The sequence below is a fragment of the Anarhichas minor genome, unplaced genomic scaffold, assembly GCF_050575085.1.
Source record: "Anarhichas minor isolate MPS153535 unplaced genomic scaffold, ASM5057508v1 ptg000017l, whole genome shotgun sequence".
In the NCBI taxonomy this organism is placed as follows: domain Eukaryota; kingdom Metazoa; phylum Chordata; class Actinopteri; order Perciformes; family Anarhichadidae; genus Anarhichas; species Anarhichas minor.
In genome coordinates, this window is record NW_027466463.1 from 18748434 (window position 1) to 18770261 (window position 21828).

At 42.5% G+C, this 21828-nt stretch overlaps 1 protein-coding gene across 1 annotated transcript in view; it reads left to right on the forward strand.

Annotated features, from left to right (window-relative positions):
- The window catches only part of LOC142952089 (ankyrin-3-like), an 82446-nt gene that overhangs the window by 29250 nt on the left and 31368 nt on the right, over positions 1-21828 (forward strand). The window contains exons 9-30 of the mRNA XM_076094093.1: positions 623-721; positions 1312-1410; positions 1501-1698; positions 2477-2575; positions 3373-3471; positions 4446-4544; positions 4707-4904; positions 6046-6144; positions 6358-6456; positions 7050-7247; positions 7473-7571; positions 8025-8123; positions 8325-8423; positions 8656-8751; positions 9308-9380; positions 9753-9812; positions 13991-14114; positions 17738-17840; positions 18356-18400; positions 19260-19366; positions 20476-20508; positions 21477-21701. Coding sequence (XP_075950208.1) covers positions 623-721; positions 1312-1410; positions 1501-1698; positions 2477-2575; positions 3373-3471; positions 4446-4544; positions 4707-4904; positions 6046-6144; positions 6358-6456; positions 7050-7247; positions 7473-7571; positions 8025-8123; positions 8325-8423; positions 8656-8751; positions 9308-9380; positions 9753-9812; positions 13991-14114; positions 17738-17840; positions 18356-18400; positions 19260-19366; positions 20476-20508; positions 21477-21701 — 2450 coding nt within the window. The remainder of the gene's footprint in view (positions 1-622; positions 722-1311; positions 1411-1500; positions 1699-2476; positions 2576-3372; positions 3472-4445; positions 4545-4706; positions 4905-6045; positions 6145-6357; positions 6457-7049; positions 7248-7472; positions 7572-8024; positions 8124-8324; positions 8424-8655; positions 8752-9307; positions 9381-9752; positions 9813-13990; positions 14115-17737; positions 17841-18355; positions 18401-19259; positions 19367-20475; positions 20509-21476; positions 21702-21828) is intronic.

Below are 21828 nucleotides of genomic sequence, written 5' to 3' on the forward strand. Positions count from 1 at the left end.
AAAAGTATTCAATATAAAATATAGAATAACAGCCAGCCATACCCTTTAACATTTACTGTAGATCATTGTGCAAATGATGTTCTCATAATGACATTAGTTCAAAGACACTACGACCAAATAACACTGATAAGCCGTCTGTAGTCACACAGACACAATGATGAAATAGTGTCCTTTTAAAACCTCCTCCTCCACTTTAGCCCGATAGAAAGACACCCAGGGGAGACAAAGAAAGCAAGATACGATTAGACTACAACATTGCAGCTGTCGCTGCTGGAATGGTTACACCCCCCTAGAGGGGGATATTTATCCATTTTCCTCCTGCACTGTCAAAAAAAAGCTCTTTTTCTTTAGTTGAGTGTGCAAATTTCAGACAAGTGGGATGTATTAAAAATGCTGCAGGACAGGCTGTCTGAAATGTGTTCGACGGCTTCATGTTTAGTTGAAAAAAGTCCATTTTATGCACATTTCATCATTTCATCGTTACTTGACAATTATGTGAGACAGAGCAAGGACGTTCGCTGTCGTGTTCCTATTTCACTTTTCTTTCTTAAAATAAGGCACGACGTAAACTGGCCGATAAAATTCTGCTGAACGACGGAATGATGCTTTTCTTTCTCCTCAGAATGACATCACACCGCTGCACGTAGCATCCAAACGTGGGAACGGCAACATGGTGCGACTGCTGCTGGAGAGAGGGGCCAAGATAGATGCACGGACCAAGGTGCGTACACAAAATCTACATTTTTAAACTGATGTTAATAAATAAAGAGGTGGCTCTGCACTTTCATAGAGCTAGAGGCCTGAAAAAGACACACTGAGAGGAATGCTTCACCGTCAAAGTGATCATTTGTACATCAGTTACTCACCCCGTGTTACCTTGAATTCTTGAGGAAAGCTTTGTTTTTTTGATTCTCCGTTCACTGTGAAAGCATGAGAGAAAAAACTGAAAAGTCTTGAATAATTGAAGTAAATTGGGGCCAAACTCTCGCACAACTCGTGCGGTATAATCTCATATAGTCTCATGTATCCAGTCGTACGCTCACTACTTCCCAAACAACATGCGTCTTCACTACAACCTTACCTTTTAAAATATTTATAGCGAGCATGAGACTGTTTTTGCGATGTGTTCTTGGAAATGTATTGATTCTCCGTTCACCTTGGAGGTATGCGAAGAGAAAAAGTTTTCTTCAAGAGGTCAATCTCACACGGGCTGACTATTCGATATATAAAGAGGTTGTTTTGTGGGTGAAGTGCTCCTTTAAGGACATTGTTGGTGATGGTATGAAGTTCACTGCACCTGTTTTTTCCCAGGACGGTCTGACTCCTCTCCACTGTGGAGCCAGGAGCGGCCATGAGCAGGTGGTGGAGATGCTGCTGGACCGAGGAGCTCCGATACTATCGAAGACGAAGGTAGCCTCCTCTCCGTCTGTGTCTTTATATCTCTTTGCCTCCCAACTCGTGTCTTTCAGCCGTATTAACCCGTGACCGTATTCCCTCCAGAACGGTTTGTCTCCGCTCCACATGGCGACGCAGGGCGACCACCTCAACTGCGTCCAGCTGCTGCTGCACCACGAGGTTCCCGTGGACGACGTGACCAACGACTACCTGACGGCGCTGCACGTGGCCGCCCACTGCGGGCACTACAAGGTGGCGAAGGTCATCGTGGACAAGAAGGCCAACCCCAACGCCAAGGCACTGGTGCGGATAAGAGGGTGTCGATCCTCATAGCTTCAGAAACAGATTCACTTATCATTTACTAGTTAGCCATTTATGGTATACGTCGGAAATTGACTTTAAAGAAGAAAGTAATGGGAAAGTATTGATATTTTCAAACCACCTTTCCTTCCTTTTCTTCCTCACCTCCCAACGTTTTGTTCGTTTACAACAGAAAGAGAGAAATAAGGAACTTTAACAGAGACGAAAAGACACGTGAAGGAAATGAATGAAGGAAACAGAACGAGGAGACTAAAACGTCTGTCACTGTGTTGGTGTAAGACAAGCATCTCTGCTCTGTAATGGGAGAAGTCTGGGTGTGGTTGGAGTGCTGGGACTTTATAGCCAGAGACAAGGAAAATAAAATGAAGTCATAGGATCGAGCCAGAAACCTCAAAGTCAAGCGAGTAAGCGAGAGAGGGGGGGGGGGGGGGGGGGAGTGTACGTGTTGTAAAGAAAAGTATCTATTTCAGTACAGCATACTTTTTCTTTTTTTTCTGTTTCTTTAACAGCTTAGAGTCGAGTCAATTATTTCCACACATGCTTGTCTGGTTTGCATGCAGAGCGGTGAAGAGAAAAAGTAAAAGACAGAGGGGGGAAAAAGCGAAGAAGGCTTTGTACTGTAGTTTCCATTCGCCGTTCCAGACTTATCTTCCGCCAGCTCAGCACAACCTGCAGAGAAACACACACAGAAAACCAGATTTTGGACAATTTTTACCTTAAAATGTTCATATTCTCTTGTTAATTGTGTGTTTTTTATTAGAATGGTTTCACTCCGCTGCACATTGCCTGTAAGAAAAACAGAGTCAAGGTGATGGAGCTTCTTCTGAAGCATGGAGCGTCGATACAGGCAGTCACTGAGGTAGGTGTGTGTGTGTGTGTGTGTGTGTGTGTGTGTGTGCGTGTGTGTGTGTGTGTGTGTGTGTGTGTGTGTGTGTGTGTGTGTGTGTGTGTGTGTGTGTGTGTGTGTGTGTGTCATGGAAACACGGTGTTATCAGTTATTTTTGTAGTCAGCTTTCCCAGCAATAGAAGTTGAAGTACACTTACTCAAAAACTGCACTTAAGCACAGCTTTGAACTTTTGACACATACTTGTACATCGCTTGTGTACTTCTATTTTATGCTGCTACTTCAACTCCTCCACATTTCAGAGGGAATTACTGTACTTTTTGTTCCACATTTAAAATACTGCCCACACTGCACAAAATCTCCCATCCTACCAAGTATTTCTTTGTCTTTTATTTAGTGCTTAAAGTCTTTCTTAATAAACTGAAACATAATCTTTAACTCCTGTGATATATACATCATATAAAGTTAAAATGAGCTGCACCAGAATTAACTTGACATCCTTCTTACATGTTAATGATGACAATAATCCAACAATAACTCTGTGAAAATGGTCATTCTAGTACATAAGGAGTACAGTCTAGCTAGTGAGCAGTAGCTAGAGAGTATTCTCATGTACCAGGTGTACTCTATGTTTAATAATTCGATTTTCGGGGCTGGCTGTGACTCATACATAGAGCGGGTCCTATTTCCATTGGAGATCGGCGGTTCGATCCCCGCCTCCTTTCAGTCCTTGTCAATGTGTCCTTGGGCAAGATACTTAACGCATGGTGTCTAACTTGCTCCCTCCTCCGTGTGTCTCCTCACTAAACAGTCCGGTCTGACTCCGATCCATGTCGCAGCGTTCATGGGACACGACAACATCGTGCACCAGCTGATCAACCACGGGGCTTCACCAAACACCAGCAACGTGGTGAGTTCTGATCTGGCTTTGTTTCTCTCTGTCTCGTGTCCTTCTTTGTCCTCACGAAGGACATTAACACGGCTTCTCAAATGTACTCCCATTTTACTCTACTTTAAACTTATACTCCAGTACATTTCAGAGGGAAAAGTTGTACTTTTTACTGCAATACATTTATTTGACAGCGATAGTTAACTAGTTGCTTTTCAAAGTAATGTCTTATATTCATCAACATGGGAAATCTTTTAAAATACAACATGTTGTTAAAGATTAAACCAGTGGTTCCCGACCGTTTTGGGCCGCTTGTCATGTTTCAGACGTCTATGAGTTTGTTAGCAGTTCTATCAAAGACGGATTTCCTCTCTAGACTTAATTTAGTTGGTTTAGTTTAACATTTGTTTGAGGCCCTGGGAGAGAAACTTCAGATTCATAAAATGACTCTTTGCTGTGGCCCGACCCCGAGGTTGAGGAATACTAAGTAAAGCTACCAAACTTCATATTAAGTAGTTTAAAGCAGCAGCTAACACAGTATTATGCATCAGTATTAACAATAGGAATAAAAGAGAAAGAGAGGGATAGATGGGATGAAGAGTTGAAAGGGAAGAAGTGAGCAACGAGGAAACAGAGAAAGGGGGGAAGAGCGCTGCACAGTCAACTCTTCAACCCCAAGTATTTGGTCGCCCACGCTGTGTCTGTGGCCAGGTTACTGTAGAAACGGAGCATTATGGGACGTCATTATGGTGAGTTGGGTGTGGAGAGCAAGGGGGTCTCTCTCTCTCTCTCTCTCTCTCTCTCTCTCTCTCTCTCTCTCTTTCTGCCTCCCATCTTAACAGAAAGAGAGTTTTCATGAGGAAGGAGGGCAGAGAAGAATCAAAACTCTGGAGTAATTTATCAATCCCTCTTTCTGGTGTGTGTGTGTGTGTGTGTGTGTGTGTGTGTGTGTGTGTGTGTGTGTGTGTGTGTGTGTGTGTGTGTGTGTGTTGCAGAGGGGGGAGACGGCGCTCCACATGGCAGCGAGGGCCGGACAGTCGAATGTGGTGCGATATCTGATCCAGAACGGAGCACAAGTCGACGCCAAGGCCAAGGTAGACCACGTTTGACTTCAGACAGAAATCCTCCTTCTAAACAGTGTTGGAATGTAACTAAGTACATTTACTCAAGTACAAGTACAATTCAGCTGTACTTGTACTTTGCTAGGTGATTCCATACTTTATATCAACTCTAAATATCTGTTTCTTTGTCGCCAGGATGACCAGACTCCGCTGCACATCTCAAGCCGTCTCGGTAAGCAAGACATCGTCCACCAGCTGCTGTCGAACGGAGCGTGCCCGGATGCCACGACGAACTCCGGGTACACACCTTTACACCTGGCGGCCAGGGAGGGACACAGAGACTTGGCTTCAACGCTGCTGGACCAAGGGGCGAGTCTGGGCATCATTACCAAGGTAAAGCGGATGTGTGGAGGCCGACGCTTCTCAGACACGGGTTGTTTTGATGGCTGAAGGTTGATCCATGATTCACACACATATTGTTACTGCTACACACAAAATCAAAGAAACGTGGATTGAGGAGCCTCAGTTACAGTTGACTCTCTGCCAATTGGGTCAGAATAACGTCTCTAGAGTCAGAAAACACTGTTTGTTTGTTTGTGGGTTATTCATTTCATAACATCCATTCAAACTGCAATGGAGTGTTTGATGGCCACAGTTATGAAACTGAGGAAAGTCCCTAAACTCTAAATCGAGTCAAGTAGAGGAGATGTTTCCAGATGATGCTTTAAACCGTGACTGGATTTTGGCAAACAAAGAATAAAACAGACTCTACTTGAGGTCCTTTTTAGGCTGCGACCACCCAGCAGCCATTGAATCAAATAGGACAAAGACTGCTATGATCCAAAATGCTGCATATTACATATAAATGTACTGTGAGATTGTGTTATTGATTTTATAGAAACTCCTTATTCTAGTTAGAGGCCACTGTTTTTCAAGGGGGCGGGTAGCCAGAGTGTTACTTTCCTTATTGATCACCAATACATTTCAGTGAAGATCATAGATTACTTCATTTCACTTTAAAGGACGGATGAAGCACACATGTGGTCCATCTCTATGTCCAAACATAGAGTCGAATATAATCAAAGATAATCTAATCTAATAAAAGAATGATGTGTATTCAACTATCGGACTACAGATAATAGATTCATAAAGTCGAAATGTTTGGTCCTTGAACCAGAAAACCAGTCTGGATTCTGTCAAGTCACCTAATATATAGACACACACAGAGTCTCTCTGGACAGAGTTGGTTCAAGGATCTGTGTTGCCTCATAGCTGATGTCACACACTTCCCCACATCCAGAGCACGTATTTCATTTCATCATTTTTAAGCACCAAATAATCAGTTCAGTGTTATGTCATGACACGACCCTGAAAAAAACTCAATTATTCGTGATTAAACACACACTATTTTACGGAGCAGCCGTGTATAGACTCATGAAAAACTATTAACTGAAGTGTGAAGTACAACTAAGATTAGATTTTGTAATACATTTGGTTTAATATCCTTTGTCCGGGTCGTTGTGTGTCTCTGCAGAAGGGCTTCACTCCTTTGCATGTGGCTGCAAAATACGGAAAGATCGAGGTCGCCAACCTGCTGCTGCAGAAAAATGCTCCGTCTGATGCTGCTGGGAAGGTAACGCATGTTTAAACGCTGGCGGCTGTGAGAGGAAATGATGGTTTTAGCGCGACACATAAAGAACAGGGCACAGTAAATATCCCTATATGCAACTCACACACGTGTTTGTTTGATAGCTACCCTCAAAGCTTTCTCAGTCTCTTTATCAACACACTGCACTTTACTGTATGTTAACCACCTCACAATCCTTGTGTGTGTGTGTGTGTCCAGAGTGGACTAACTCCACTGCATGTGGCAGCACATTATGATAACCAGAAGGTGGCGCTGCTCCTGCTCAACCAGGGAGCTTCACCGCATGCAGCCGCGAAGGTAAGAGTCAGTCGAAGTGAGTTAGATCGAATGTTCCTCAATGCACTGATGCACCAAAACCTCTCTCTCTCTCTCTCAGTCTCTCTCTCTCTCTCTCTCTCTCTCACAGTCTCTCTCACAGTCTCTCTCTCTCTCTCAGTCTCTCTCACAGTCTCTCTCTCTCTCTCTCTCTCTCTCTCTCTCTCTCTCTCTCTCTCTTTGGCTCTGGGTGAAAGCAGGCTGACCTAGTTTCAGTCACCCACATGCAATTACACTGTGTACTATAGCGGAGAGAAGCATTGTGATTGGCTGGTTGGATTCCCCAACAGGATCTACCGAGGAAGAGCTGCCACTGAAATTAGCTAGGCCCCAATAACTCTTACTCTCACAGTCAGTGTTTTCAGGCAATGGCCCCAAACAAAACATGGATTCTAGCTAATGTATTAATATCTATCATTTTCATGCTAAGCTAAACGTCTCCTTATCATCGGGTTTAACATACAGATATAAGAGTCATCCAATTCTCAGCCATAAAGTACATTTTCCAAAAATTTTGACTTCAAAATCACATAACGTGAACGAAGACACGATCCTCTCTGTTTCTCTGCACCCAGAACGGTTACACACCCCTCCACATCGCAGCTAAGAAGAACCAGATGGAGATCACCACCACCTTGCTGGAGTACGGTGCCTCCACCAACACCGTGACTCGCCAGGGCATCACTCCGCTGCACCTCGCGGCGCAGGAAGGCAACGTGGACATCGTGACGCTGCTGCTGGCCCGAGACGCTCCTATAAACATGGGCAATAAGGTACCACATCTGTATGCATGTATGTTTGTGTGTGTACTACAGACTTGTGTTTCAATGGCCTCTTTATCCACAATTCTGTTATTTTGCCCAATATCTGTGCAGTTTCTGGCATGGGTGTGTCAACTTCTGTTCTCTTGTTATAATGCACAGATCTATTCAACACCTTTCTATCCCTCCGTCTCTATAGTTTTAACTCTGTCTGTATATTTAACTGTCTGTCCTCAGTCCAGCCTGACTCCGCTCCACCTGGCTGCCCAGGAGGATAAAGTCAACGTTGCTGAGGTCTTAGTCAACCAGGGAGCTACGATAGACCCAGAGACCAAGGTAATGATACTGGTCCTTATTGTTCATTTATCAAGCAAACATGCCAATTATTCACTGGTTCCAGCTTCTCAAATGTGAGGATTTGCTGCTTTTTCTCTTTTTATACCATTTTAAGTTGAGTATCTTTGGGTTTTGGACAGTTGGTTGAACATTCAGTTGTCTATCCGGCTGCAGATGGATGGATGGATGGATAGATGGATGGATAGATGGATAGATAGATAGATAGATGGATGGATAGATAGATGGATGGATGGATAGATGGATGGATGGATAGATGGATAGATGGATAGATAGATAGATAGATGGATGGATGGATAGATAGATGGATGGATGTATGGATGGATTGACAAACCGTTTGTCAATCTGTATTTTTTATAAAGTACTATTGCCAGTAACCTGGATGACCGTCTCCTTGCTGATCACATTGCTCTGAATGATTTTCTGCATCATCAGCTGGGATACACTCCTCTCCATGTGGCCTGTCACTATGGCAACGTGAAGATGGTCAATTTCCTGCTGAAGAATCAGGCGAAGGTCAACGCGAAGACCAAGGTAACCATTTAGTGTCTATGTGTAATTATGTCTCTTTTATAAGAGCAGAAGAGATTTAAAATGCACATGGTCAGACCATATATATATGTATATGTATGTATATATATATATGTATATATATATGTATATAATATATATATATACACTGTACGTTACTGATTGTGTCAATCTAACCTTTCTCTCTTTTTCCCTCCTCGGCAGAACGGTTACACACCTCTCCATCAGGCTGCACAGCAGGGACACACACACATCATCAACTTGCTGCTACATCATGGAGCATCGCCCAACGAACTCACATCTGTTAGTACACACACACACACTCACACACTCATGCTAATACTATATTACTTAAGTTTGATTCTGACATATAACCTTTGTAGATCGTCATCAGTTCTCTAGTGAATAAGATGTGAAACAGCTTTGATGATTATTGTTTTGGTGCTGACTCTAGCACTTGATAGTTCTGATTTCCTGATACTGTTTCAAATCAATAACTTGCCTCTGTTATTATTATTGTAATTTTTTTGTCCAGAATGGGAACAGCGCTCTGTCCATCGCCAGGAGGCTCGGCTACATCTCTGTGGTTGACACACTCAAAGTGGTCACAGAGGAAACTCTGACCACTAAGGTGAGAATGTGTTTCCCAAATGCTTCCCTTTTGTGAAATACAATTAGAGGCATAGTCGTTTAACACAGTGAACTCCAGCGTGAATTGATTTACTATAAATTCCCAAATAGCAGCGAAGGCCGTGTACAAACCCTCCACTCTGCAGCTGAGTTTCTCTCTTTTAGAGGAGACTATATTTTAGTAGAAACACTGTTATGATATACAAGTTAAATGCAGTCAGTTCTGCTTTACAATTATTTCATTCTAAGCTAAAATGGTGTCAATGATACTCAATACTTCCTGTGACAATGTTTCACATTAAAAGCCTTCCAGTGGCTCAAAGGGAACAATCCCTCTCTGTCCTGCTGGGTTTTTAATGTGAAACATCTGCAGGAAGAGTTAATATCTATTTTCATTCAAAAAAAGATGGCAACTGAAAGTGATGAAAGAAAGCGGTGCTAAAAATAGAGAAACTTGTTCCCTTGAAATTTGTACGGAAGCATTTGTTCATGCTGGTCATTAAGAGACTTTAATTTAAGACGTCTCTGTCACAACTGACTCTTTCTGTGTTGGACAGACGGTGACAGAGAAGCACAAGATGAACGTTCCAGAGACCATGAACGAGGTGCTGGACATGTCCGATGATGAAGGTAAAGGTTCACTTCACACCTTATTGATGTTTGAATTACTTTAAATAAGTTTAAACGGTTCTCCCCATACAACCTGAGCTCAGTCACAAAATCCGGGTGAGACGACCTAAATCTGTAAAATCCCCGGTTGAGTCATATTTGGCAGAAGCACGTCACAGTGCTGGTCCATTGGTTGCCAAAAACCCCCACTGTTGATATGGAAACAGTTATTTTGTTGTTGTTGAGCAGTAGTTCAGGTCACAAAGCCAACAATTTCTGTTCCATCTTTAACTTCTGTCATTATATTTCATCATTTGACATTTTAGCGACATTGTTCCATATTTTTTGGTTTCCATTTTCTCTCTAACCTTCTCCTCCATCCCAATCACACAGTCTTTAGAGGCAATGTGCCCGAAATGATCACAGAGGACTATATATCTGATGTGGAAGAAGGTATTTTTCATTTTACTTCATTTTATTTTCTTCTTTAAATCTTCGCTTCTTCTTCTTTTCATACCTCTTTCTGTTTGTCCGTCATCTGTTTTCAACATTTACAATCTCTTGTTTCTCTCTGGTGTCAAAATCTAAATGTGCTTTATTTGATGGAAAGTAGTAAAAAATACCGTGATGGAAAAGTGTTCTAGTAAAGGTTCTCCATCTTTGTTATTCAAGTCACAGGTACTGTACGCGCTTCCTTCAGCTGCTGCTTCCCGCTTCAACGCTCTCGTGCTGTGTTGCTGTATTTTCACGCATCGAAACTCAGGGAATACGCCCTTTACTCCTGGTAAAGCCATGACTACTGTCTGCATATGGCATTGCGGAGTGTGTGTGTGTGACAGATTTCTTTTCACGCTGTGGAGTAGACGGCACACACACACACACACACACACACACACACACACACACACACTCGAATCCTTTGTCTTCGGAGGGCTTGTCAGTGACGCTTCCATTGTAGTTTCACTCATTCGGGCCAAAAGCAAACACGGTGTCAGCTGCTTGTGTGTGTTTGTGCGTGTGTGTGTGTGTGTGTGTGTGTGTGTTTACTTTGTGTCTCTCTTTTTCTCTTGGTCTCTAGTGTAACTGAAAAGCGGCTGAACTTGAACTTTTCACTCTCTCTAATGAGATTGGGGGAGGGACAAAAAAAACAACTTGAAATTGATATTTTCTGCACAGAAATCTATTTCCTCAATAGTTTACTTTAGTGGTTAAATATGAGCCGATATCATGAGATTAAGAGACTGAGGTGTGCCGTAGTTTCTACTGGTCAGAGGCGTCTTCTGCTCCTGTTCTTTATATTCAACACAGTTTCTTGAAATTCCTTCTGTCTTGAATCAGGTCGGCTTTGCTTTACGCTTTAGGAGAAGGCGCATGTCGAAGATCACGTCACAAGTTTCTGCTGGTGCACTGAGCTCATAATTTATGTCAGATTGTAGTTTTTATAGTGGAAATTAGGGTTTGTAATCTGGGTCGGGGCCCAAATCTGCTGCAGTGGCTCAGGCTTTGGGTCGTTGTTGGACAGAAACTATGCAGTGTCAGCAGCAGGGTCGGGCCATATTTCTTCGGGCCCATTCGCAGCTCTAATATATAGATGTGCTGTATTATGTAACATACAGTAGGTCTCTTTATAGAATGGCCTGTGCAGCATGTTGTAAAGTTCTGTCCCAGTAATTCTGGCTCTTGGCTCTGAATATGTTGTGTGTTAATGTTTTTAGTGAACCAGACTTGCAGTCGATGGGGAGAAAGCAGAAAACAACTGGACTCTCACTAATATGCATTGATGCATGAATATTGTAGATATTCCAAAAGGGTTGTAAAAAAATGGTTGAAGGTGTATTTGTGCTTCATTTGAACAGAGATTGATGTTGGAAATATCTGCATCAGCTATTCCTGTAAGTCCAAAAACCCGATGAGGTCGCTGTAACTAACTCCAGTAACCGGTCTAAGGTGGTGCAGCTAAACAAATTATTTTATTTGTATATTAATGTGCATGTTTGCTGAATTTGTGTGCGAGTTGTTGTCTGTTTTTTTGCTTGTAGAGTCACCATCTTTAATTTCTGATCTAAAAATATAGGATGTGTAACTGTAAGCACACGCACACACACACACACTCTCACTGGCTCACATACCAGCTAAGTAACAGCAATGATTAACATCTCCAATAACACACACGGTTCACGATCTAAATCAGGACGTCCCACTAAACCCTCTGCGGTCTTTTAGAAACTGTCGTGGTCTCTCCAAAGAGTTTTTTCCAGAGCTGTAAAGTTAATGAACATGTGGTCAGCTTGGGTATAAAATCTGAATCTTGAAATAACTGAACTATTTATGAGGCAATAACATATTTACCGCATGCTGGCTGACGTTTGATGTCACTTTTCCACTTGTTCCAATAATTGATCTAGTTTATAGTCATCTCATGTTTCAAGTGTTGCATTTAAGGCGAAGATCACAAACCTGTGGTACGTTGTCATCGTTGGCCCCTCATGCCTGTCTTTGGCTTTGACATTTCATATTCTAAATATAGCACCACTTAAAGAAATAGAAGCAGGACTGTTAATAAGAAGGAAACCTATATTGACATGTCAAATGACAAGCAGACAGATGCAAAAACCCTCTCCTGAGTTATGAATTTCTGCATTCGCCTCTTGAGTTGACAGAAACAGAAAACAGAAGTTGTTAGACAGGTGAGTTGAAACACGCGGAAGCTGCTGGAGGTTGTAAGATGCTGAGACCAAGAGGAAAACAAAAACAAGGAGGACGAAGTAAACTGTGAGCATACTGACATAAAGGAATGTGTGCTACTTAGTAGATGGAGAGATAATCAAAGCAGACAGACAGGAAGGAGACAGACAAGTCAATATAAAATGAAAATAAAGCAAAAAGATGACAAAATAAAAGAGTTATGGAGGATGTATGAGTTTAGATGTTGGACAACTTAGCCTGAGTCACACACCCACTTACTATTTCTGTCCTGCAGTGAGCTCTAGGTGTCTGTCCCACACACACACACACACACACACACACACTGGATAATCCTGGGTTGGTAGGCGGGAGAAAGCTGATCTGTTTGTGTGAGAGCCGGGCTGTGAAAGAGAGGCAGACAGTGTGTGTGTGCAGAAGAGAGAGAGAGAGAGAGAGAGAGAGACACACAGAGAGACAGAGAGTTGAAGGAAGAGGAAAAGTAAGTTCAGGGTTGCAACTCCTGCAAACTGGACTTCTGGCTGGATGAAGTGCTTTAAAGCAGGAGGTGAGTTGTGGCTCGTTCAGGAGGAGGTTTTGAATGGGTTGGAATGTCGCCAGATGGGGTCTGTGAAGTGTGTGTGTGTGTGTGTGAGGGAGAAAGTTTCAGGGAGTGGGGGGGAGGGGTGCTGTAGCAGCAGGGGATAGGGGGGACAGGAGGGTGAGGCGGGGGTCTCCGGTGCTTTGTGGTTCACTGGAATGCTTTCCTTTATCTTTCCCGTTCCTTCGCCTGCATGCACTTGCTCCGCTCTTTAACTCCTCCTCTCCTGCTTTCAACTGTGCACTCAGCGGTGCATCAGTAGGCTACAGGATCTACAGTAACTCTGAGAGGGACCATGCTGCTCTCTGTCTCCCTGGTAGTCCTGGAACGTATGTTTCAAACACTTCTTTTTGTATAGCTTGAATGATTTGTTTGCTGTGTGTTTGTTGTTTTTTTACATTACTCTGTGGTCAGTTATTATATTGCAACATGAAGCTTTTGAACTGTTGTTATTGCTGTTACTGTTTGCTCACTAAACTAACCTGACAGCAAAAAGTTACTGACATCAGCGCTTTCTGTTGTTTGCAAGCTTTGCTGTTAACATTTGTTTGTCATCTGAGGGAACGGAGACAATAAGTCTTCAGTGACAGCAAAGACTTTTGTTTGTGTTTCGCTTGTTGGACCGGAGCTGAGCTGGAAACCAGCCTCTGGGCAGCAGCTGCATTCATCCTTCTGACTAAAAGAGCAGCACTGTTCTGCATGCACGACAACAACAAGAATAAGATTTGCATTTATAGAGTTTCCCGCTTTTAAACTGTCACACGATCTCAGATGAAGCAGAGCGCTGCAGGGATGACAGGTTTTTTGCAGGCCAACCCCGGAAGTTAGCATCGCACTGGTTCCCTTTTGGATTTTTGCAGAAAATGATCTCTGTGGCGAACAAACGTTTATGATACATACACGTTTTGTTCAGCAAGATAATCCTCACAAATAAACACCACTTTTTTTTGATTTTTAATGCGTGAATGCAATCAGTAAAAGTAAAAAGCTAACGTTGGGCTATAAAGTCACATGACTTCATGTCACCACCACGAAGATAAAGGAGGACTAGTGAAGTGAGGACGTTTAGTCGTCTCAATTAGCCACCTTTATTAAGACACGTAAAAGCTTCTAAATGTTAACTGACGTATTTTATATCGTAGAACAAACCATTAAAATCTCTTAACCTTGTGTTAAACACAGACCTTATTTCAGGCATCTAAAAACAAATTTAAAAAAACAATTACTTCTAGACGAGGGAACAAAACGCTGACTCATTTCTGGGTTTTAGGACTCATTCCTGCAGAACTCTATTGACTTCATTCATTCTCTTTACAATGTCTCACCTTGCGTGTTTCCAACCTTGCAGGTGACGATGCAATGACGGGGGACACGGACAAGTATCTGGCCCCCCAGGACCTGCGGGAGCTGGGGGACGACTCGCTCCCTCAGGAGGGCTACATGGGCTTCAGCGTCGGCGCTCGGTCACAGAGGTGAGACACACTACGACACTAGAACCCCCCCCCCAGTCGATGATCAATATCATGATTATTTCTGAGTTTGTTTAGGTAAATGAAGCATAGAAGTCGTTAAATAAATGACAGCTGCCACAAACCGAGAGGATTGTTGATGTGTGAAGGCATTTTTAACTGCAAAATTTGAAATAATCCATCTTGACAGTTGTAGAGAAACAGAGACGCTATTGTAGCTCATTAGCTGTGTTACATCAACGACTTTTAACCTTTGTTGGAGTTTAACCTGTTCCCCAAAGACGTCTGGTTTGAAGGCAAGGAGTCGATGGCACAAAAAATGTCTTTTGAATCCACTATATCAAGTTATTGTCGGCTGTTATCTCGCTAGCCACAGTAGCTCTGCAAGTAGTCGCAACATCACCAAGCTTCTACAACCACATATCTAACAGAGAGGACTTCATGATGTGATCGGGTCTTTAAAACACAGATTGCTGTGGTTGGATTCCTCATTAAAATGGTGGAAAGGAAATCGCCCATGACGCAGTACAACAGGAAATTGCTCCACAGCTCCTCTTGTTCAAGAGCGGAAACGTTTTACCAACAGAGCAAAGTGGGATCTTAGACAGGAAGCGACAGTGTTTATGGCATGTGGTATAGAGTCTTTAGTGAGGTTTTACGCTATTCTGACCCCCGACACACAGAGTTTTCTCTCCCCACTGGGAGGTCAGAGTTCGCCTTCTGTGGCGTGTTGAACCTTTTTGCTCGCACAGAAATATTGACAGTTGTGCAACCCGCTCGAGAGGGAGGGGTTATTGAATATCTGAGCAGTGACACACACGGACATAGAGCCACAGGAAATTAGAAACATGTTCGATTCCATGGCCTTGAGCCCTGGGTTACATCAACACACACTGTTTGAGTGGGGGTGGGACGTCGCTGTGCGAGTGTGTGAATTGGTTTAACAGATCTGCTGGTCCGCTGTAGCAATGGGCTCAAATCACTTCCAGTTCAGTCAATGTAGGAAGTGAATTTTCTACAAAAATCACTACGAGTGAGTTGAAAGAAAGTTGTAGTTGTGTCGTGTTTGTCACTTTAAAGCTGCAATAATCAACATTTTAATGCTAACAATAGATCAAAAGACTTTGTGTAATGTGAAAAGGGTTGCTCATAGTGACAAACCCACAGAGATGTATCACCCGACTCTGCAGTTCCCCTTTTTCTTTGCATCTTTGAGCTCATTGTTTTGGTTTTAAGTCGTGCAACTTTACTGTTTTGTTTCAATCTCATATTTACCTTTTTCAGTTAAAAAACACTCACTGTGCTCAGTACCCAACTGCAGACAGACAAGGTGGTGTTCATACAGGACAGTAGTATAATTCAGGAGTTGGTGGAGACCAAAAACAGAGCTTAAAAGAGAGTAAATATTGGACTAACATTCACACTTGTAATGAATCTTTTTAGGCTCATTAGTTATAAATTGTGCATGTTTCAGTCAGACAGCGAGCAGTGAGGATGGCAGGCCGGGCGACAGGGAGTCAGTGAGACAGTCAGTGAGACAGACAGTCAGTCAGTCAGTGAGACACCTGGCATGATTCTATCAGCCTGTTGTTGTCCTCTCTGCATCTCTCTCCCTCCTGTGTTCATGATCTTTTATTCTCTCCTCGTGTCTGTTCTTAATGTTAGTCCCAAAGTCAGGTAAGGCTGAAGGCATGAAGAGGCCCCTCCCCCTTTCACGCCCCCCACTCACCACATCTCACCCCCCTCCCTGCCCTGACACCCCCAGACTCTCTACTCTGTGGTCTGATGTAATACATATTTACCGTGTATGTTTGACTACTAACTCGATGATTTTGACCAGTTTTTGTTTATGTTTTTTAACACTGCTGACATCAGGCGCTGTGTTCTGTCCTGTGGTTCACTCGTGTGATCTTTTTGTCTTAAAACAGTTCTGCTGTGTTCCCCGCTTAAGAGAACAGCCTGTTGTGTTTTCTGCTTCGGTGTTTGACTGTGGCTCTCGTATCATTAATGCCGGGGTCTTTGTGGTTTAGCCACAAAGGTGGAGCTTTGCATAATTTTGGTTTTCTGTGTGGAGTTTTCCTTCATCGAGCTTCCAGGGACCTGAACTGATATTTATCTGTAGGCAATAGCTATTGCCTTCATCAGTTTAGTGTCATGCAATGCACAGTGCAGAGTAATCTCACTGTATGCTGTCTTCAGAAAGTTATGTACATTTCAAACAAAAATGTATTTTAAAACGCACATTAAAACTGCTTAAATTATATATATTTTTAAGAAATTACTATTTATTTTGAAAGGAACAAGAAGTTCATCAGACCAGATGTAATTTTATGTTTTAGTATCATAAATTAATTACATGTTGTGCTATTTTGTGCCACTAACTCATTTTATTAATTTTTTATATATATATATTTTTGCATTTAATGGAACTTTTACAGAAAATAAATTTAAAAAACAATCAATTGTCCAATCACAGTTTGGGGGAGGGGCCAGTTTGTCATAGCTGACACAAGCTGGTGGCGGCTGATGTTTTTTATTTAGGCATTTTAAAGCTTCCATAATAATGATACAAATCATTTTGTGTGGGATTATTATCTCATTATCTCAAAAACACAACCTTTTCTTTGTTTTCTCGAGACAATAACCCTGTTACTTTTTCATCCCGAGATAGCGAAATAATTCTGCAATCTTCAGATAACAGGAATTAAAAAAATATGAATTTTAACCAGGTCCTTTTTCTGCTTCCATAGCTTCGTCATCTCACAGTCAGAGTTGTGTGTTTTCCATGTTTAGCTCCAGAGCAGCTCCTCACAGGCTAATTGGTTCACATGTTTTTTTGTTGGTTTACTTGTTTGGAGCAAATAGCGCTGTTGTAATTGCGCTTGAGACGTTGCAGGCAAACATTTCATCACAAGTCATTGCTCAGGAATGCTCTTTATTTGCCTCATAAAAGTCTCTCTGAAACAAACAAACATCACGTTTTACCGCCACTGACAACTTATCAGGAACGAAATGTTCTTACAGCTAATTATCTGCAATTGTTTTCATCACGACGGCCAAACCCAGCTTCCTGTCCTGTTGCTGTGTCCACTGTCCATCATATAGAAGTCTGCTTCATAAGCTTCATGAGGCTTTTAGGGCTTTTGAATTGTGTGCTGGCATTGTGTGAAAAGTCCAGTCGCTAAAAAGAGGCAAAAAAAGGTGTAGACACTGTAGTTATCGTTTTTTGCACATTCACCATCCAAGAGGTATCAGCAAGCACTAACGACCGCATTTGCATCTGGATTTCTGCAGAGTTTAGATTGATGTTTTCTTTTTGCTGCCTCAGACACATTCGTATCCTTTGCACGCCGATCACTTCTTCCAATCTCTGGGTTTTGTTTTGGAAACACTTGAATTCGCTCTTCAGGAGCGTTCTTTCTTTTCCTTGTGGTTGTTGTTGTCACTGGTGGCATTCAGTCAGGTTCCTGGAAGCTGCATGCATTTAATGTGTTTATGTTTTGTTTTTTCTGTTCACTTTCACACCCACCCCTCCTCCTCCTCCTCCTCCTCCTCCTCCCCTTCCCCTCTCCATCATTGTGACTGTTGTCTTGGTAATCCGTGACTTCTACGGCAACCACACCAAGCCTGCGTTCCTTCAGTTCTGATAGGTCCAACACGCTGAACCGGAGCTCGTTCACGCGGGACAGCATGATGATAGAGGAGATGCTGGCCCCCAATAAGGAGATGGTACGTACTAGGTGTCTTTTTCTTACTTTGTCCCTCTTGCTGTATTTTTGTCTCTCTCCGTCAGTGATCCACAGGTCATTGACGTCATGAAAGACACAGCTCTGTCTCCAAATGTGCCAAAAATCAGGCTACGAAACAATCCCCTACACCTGAGATGGTGTTGACATAAAGACGACCAATCCCGTCACATTTTACTGAAAGAGGAACTGAGATTAGTGTCTAAGGGGGATTATTGTCACGGCCCACTTTTTATTAAGACTGCAGCAAAAATGTCTCAATTGGTGAGAGTGGGCTGAGTAAATTAAGCTTACTATGTAAAATCTGCGGCGTGCCCCTTTAAGCTCGACCACAAACGCCTCTGAGACATGAATATTGTGAACAACAATACGACGGAGAACTTTAACCCCTTTGTCAGGAGGAGTCTGCTATTTTGTTTGAAGAGTGCTTGATGAGTATAAGATCTGTGAATGTAACATCTGCTAAACAACAACTGGTCTCCTCTCACGCTGCTCCAGATGCTCCGTAAGGAAAGGTCTTTCATTGTAGAGAAACACAATAAGGTAGACGTTCAAGTGCATGTGAGAATATGTCATTCAGTATTTTCATTTGTTATGTGTGGTATAATATTATTTTTCTGTTCAGTTATGCCGTAATCAGTCATTTTCAGGTGTTTCCATATCTCACAGCATGTATATCTTTATCATTTTCTCTTCATTGTTATAAAGTGGACTGATCCATTTGTGTTGGTTACATTATGTGATTGCATCTATTCACTGTGTACATCTGATGTTGGCTTCTGTGTTTGTAACCATCCGTAAAACAGTTTATTTTTCACTTTAAAAAAATGACAATTCAGTTTATTTTCTCCTTTTTTTCCCCACAAATACACTGAATTAAATGCTGGTGTCCGAATCAAATATTTATATCTAAAGATTTGATGTTTTTATAATGACAGCTGCCGTAGTCGCCCATGTGTAGAAACGATTTTATGACTCAGCCATAAATCCTGCAGGTTTTAGCCTCCCAGTAGTGAGGCCATCCGTCCTCAGAGGAGGTGTCATCTTGATGTGTCATAGCTCACTGCTGGCACTTCAAGACAAACATGGCAACCCCTTAGAGCAGATTTATGTGGTGGTACTTGTCTGTCCTCATTTTGGATGACTTTACATAAATTTCAGCCATCTTTTTATTGACAGATTTTAGAAGGTTTTCTTGTCAGAGATACGATTTCTACGAGACACAAATGTTCATCAACACAGGCTGCATTTTCTTCTCTTTTCTTTGGTTATTTAACTGCATGGCTCCATGATAAAAGCTGTGAATGTGTCTTATTTGGTGTGTTTTTTTATCAAACGCCCATTCAGATATTATTTCTCTCCTTTCCTCTTGTGCACAATGACCTTGTTGTCTCCTCCTCAGCATTTGGCGGTGGCTAAGGACTTTGACAATGACTCTCTGAGGAGATACAGCTGGACTGCAGACGCACTGGATAATGTCAACCTAGTCGCCTCTCCGATACACTCTGGGTAAGCACAGACCGATGGATGAGGAAGGACACAAGACACACGTGCTTGTCTTTGTTCCCACCTGATATTTATCGCCTGTCTGTCTTCCCTTCTCATTTTCTTTCCCCCCTTTGAGAAAACGGCTCCTACCTGCAGCGGTTTCTCTTCACCTTCTCTGTTTGTTTGTTCTTGATTGTAAAACAAATGTGTTAGCAAAAGTTACACTTCCTTCATTTCTGTATATAGTACTGTATAATAACACGGTACCACAAAACACAGAGACTACTTTAAGAAACTGCTGGGGAGAGATGAGACTCTAGTTTCTTTCTCTGTTTAACCAAATCTAAAATCACCTGATTCTGCAGGTTCAGGTAAATCATTGACCTCCACATGTGACTCACCGAACTGCGGAAATGAAGGAGCTGTAATTTATTAAAGCAAAAGTTTAACATTGTCGGAAATACGCTAATTCGCATTCTGGCGGACAGTTGGATAAAAAGACTGATACCGTGTCTGTCCGGTAAATAGTATGAAGAAAAACAGGCAGGAGATGGTTAGCTGAGCTTAGCTTAGCACGAATACTGGAAAAGGGTGGAAACAGCTGGCCTTGTTCAGATCCGCCTACCGACACTTTTATAAAATACCTCCGCTGACTTCCATACTTGTTGATTTGTATAAAAAGGTTATATACATAGACTTTTACAGATAAATAGTTAACTTCCTCAACAGATTTCAGGATCAGCAGATGGATTTATTACTAGTTAAGCTTTTGAATTCAAGCTAAAATCATGTGGTCACACCATAGTCCGCTTGGCAGTGAACCGGCACCCCAAGTCTTTGGTTCGGTTGTACCGATTGACAGCTTTGGGTTTGATTGACGGCTTTCACACCGGCCCAAACGAGCCGCATTAACTGGGCAAACGGCCCTGAGTTTGTTTTAACCAAACCAAACCGGTTAGTTGGGAAACCGTCCTAACTCTCCGCCAGAAGGCGAATGAGCGCGTCTTCCGAAAATGTCGAGCTATTCCTTTAAAGGGCTCCTTGGTGATCGTCTCCTCGGTGGTTTTTCCAATGACAAAGCTCTGTTGTTGACCTGTCGCTCCTGCGTTGCTTTGTCGTCCATCCTGCAGTTTTTCCTCTCCGCTCCCGCAGTACGACAGCAGGTGATTGACTGTGATTGGTCGCCCTCTTTTGTCACCACCACTACCTTGTTTTGTTGCCTTCACCCTCCCCTCTGTGTTCACCTCATAACATCTGTCTTTGCTCTCCTCACACATGAACTGTGTTGTTACAGATCTGGATTTTTGTGGAAATCTTTGCGAGTTTCTTAACTGATCTGAATGAGTTTGTGGTTCAATAAACCTAAACGTGACTCTGTGCAGCTGGATCTGAATGTTTTTTTAAATTATTGCAACCACAGATAACATGTGTGTAAGTTCATGTATTTCAAAGTCTGTGAGTGAATCTTTACATTTGCTAAAGACTTAATCCTGCTTTTCAAAGGATTAGTTTATGCAAAATGACATACCATTTGTTCAAAAGCATTTATACTAACATGACATCTTGTTCACCAAATTGCATGGTGTGAATCTTTGTGTGTGTGTGTGTGTGTGATGTGATTTACTTCTTTGATTCACACACAGGGCTACAATACCTTCTAATATGGATAAAACACAGGTTACACTGGAGGCTCCTGTGTTGGCGTCTTGGCTAATTCATCCACAGAAAATAATATCCACTAAAGAATATTCATTTTTTACAACATTGTGACATTTACTTGAGCAAGTTGGTGTTTTTCTAATAGTGAACATCACTTTTTTTCCCAATGCGCAGCCATAGCCAACACAGAAAACTCTTCACATTTCTTTATCTCTCTTCTCTTTTGCTCACACTTACTTACTTCGTGTGTTTTGAGGATCAAAGCATGAGAAGAGTTCACCTCAACTAAAGCTCCTCTCTCTCCATCAATACGGCTGTTGAATTAATGTGTTTTTTACTTCTCGTTCCATTCCTTATTTTCTCCCAACATGCTTCTCTTTCTCTCACTCTTTCTCTCTCTCTCTCTCTGCACTCTCTGCTATCACTCTTTGTCTCTTTCCTCCTCTCCTCCTTTTTTTCCGTGCTCCGTCAGGTTCCTGGTCAGCTTCATGGTCGACGCCAGGGGCGGCTCCATGAGAGGAAGTCGTCACAACGGCATGCGCATCATCATCCCGCCCAGGAAGTGCACAGCGCCCACCAGGATCACCTGTCGACTGGTCAAGAGGCACAAACTGGCGTCGCCTCCCCCGATGGTGGAAGGAGAAGGCCTGGCCAGCCGACTGGTTGAGGTCGGTCCGGCGGGAGCTCAGTTCCTCGGGTAAGACTCGATGTTGTCTTCAAACCTCACCGAAATTGTTGCTGTTTGCTTAATCGCTTATGTTCCTGCACTTGAGTTGGGTGACTTGACATCTCCTTCCTTCCGCTTCTTGCCATCCGCCATCTCC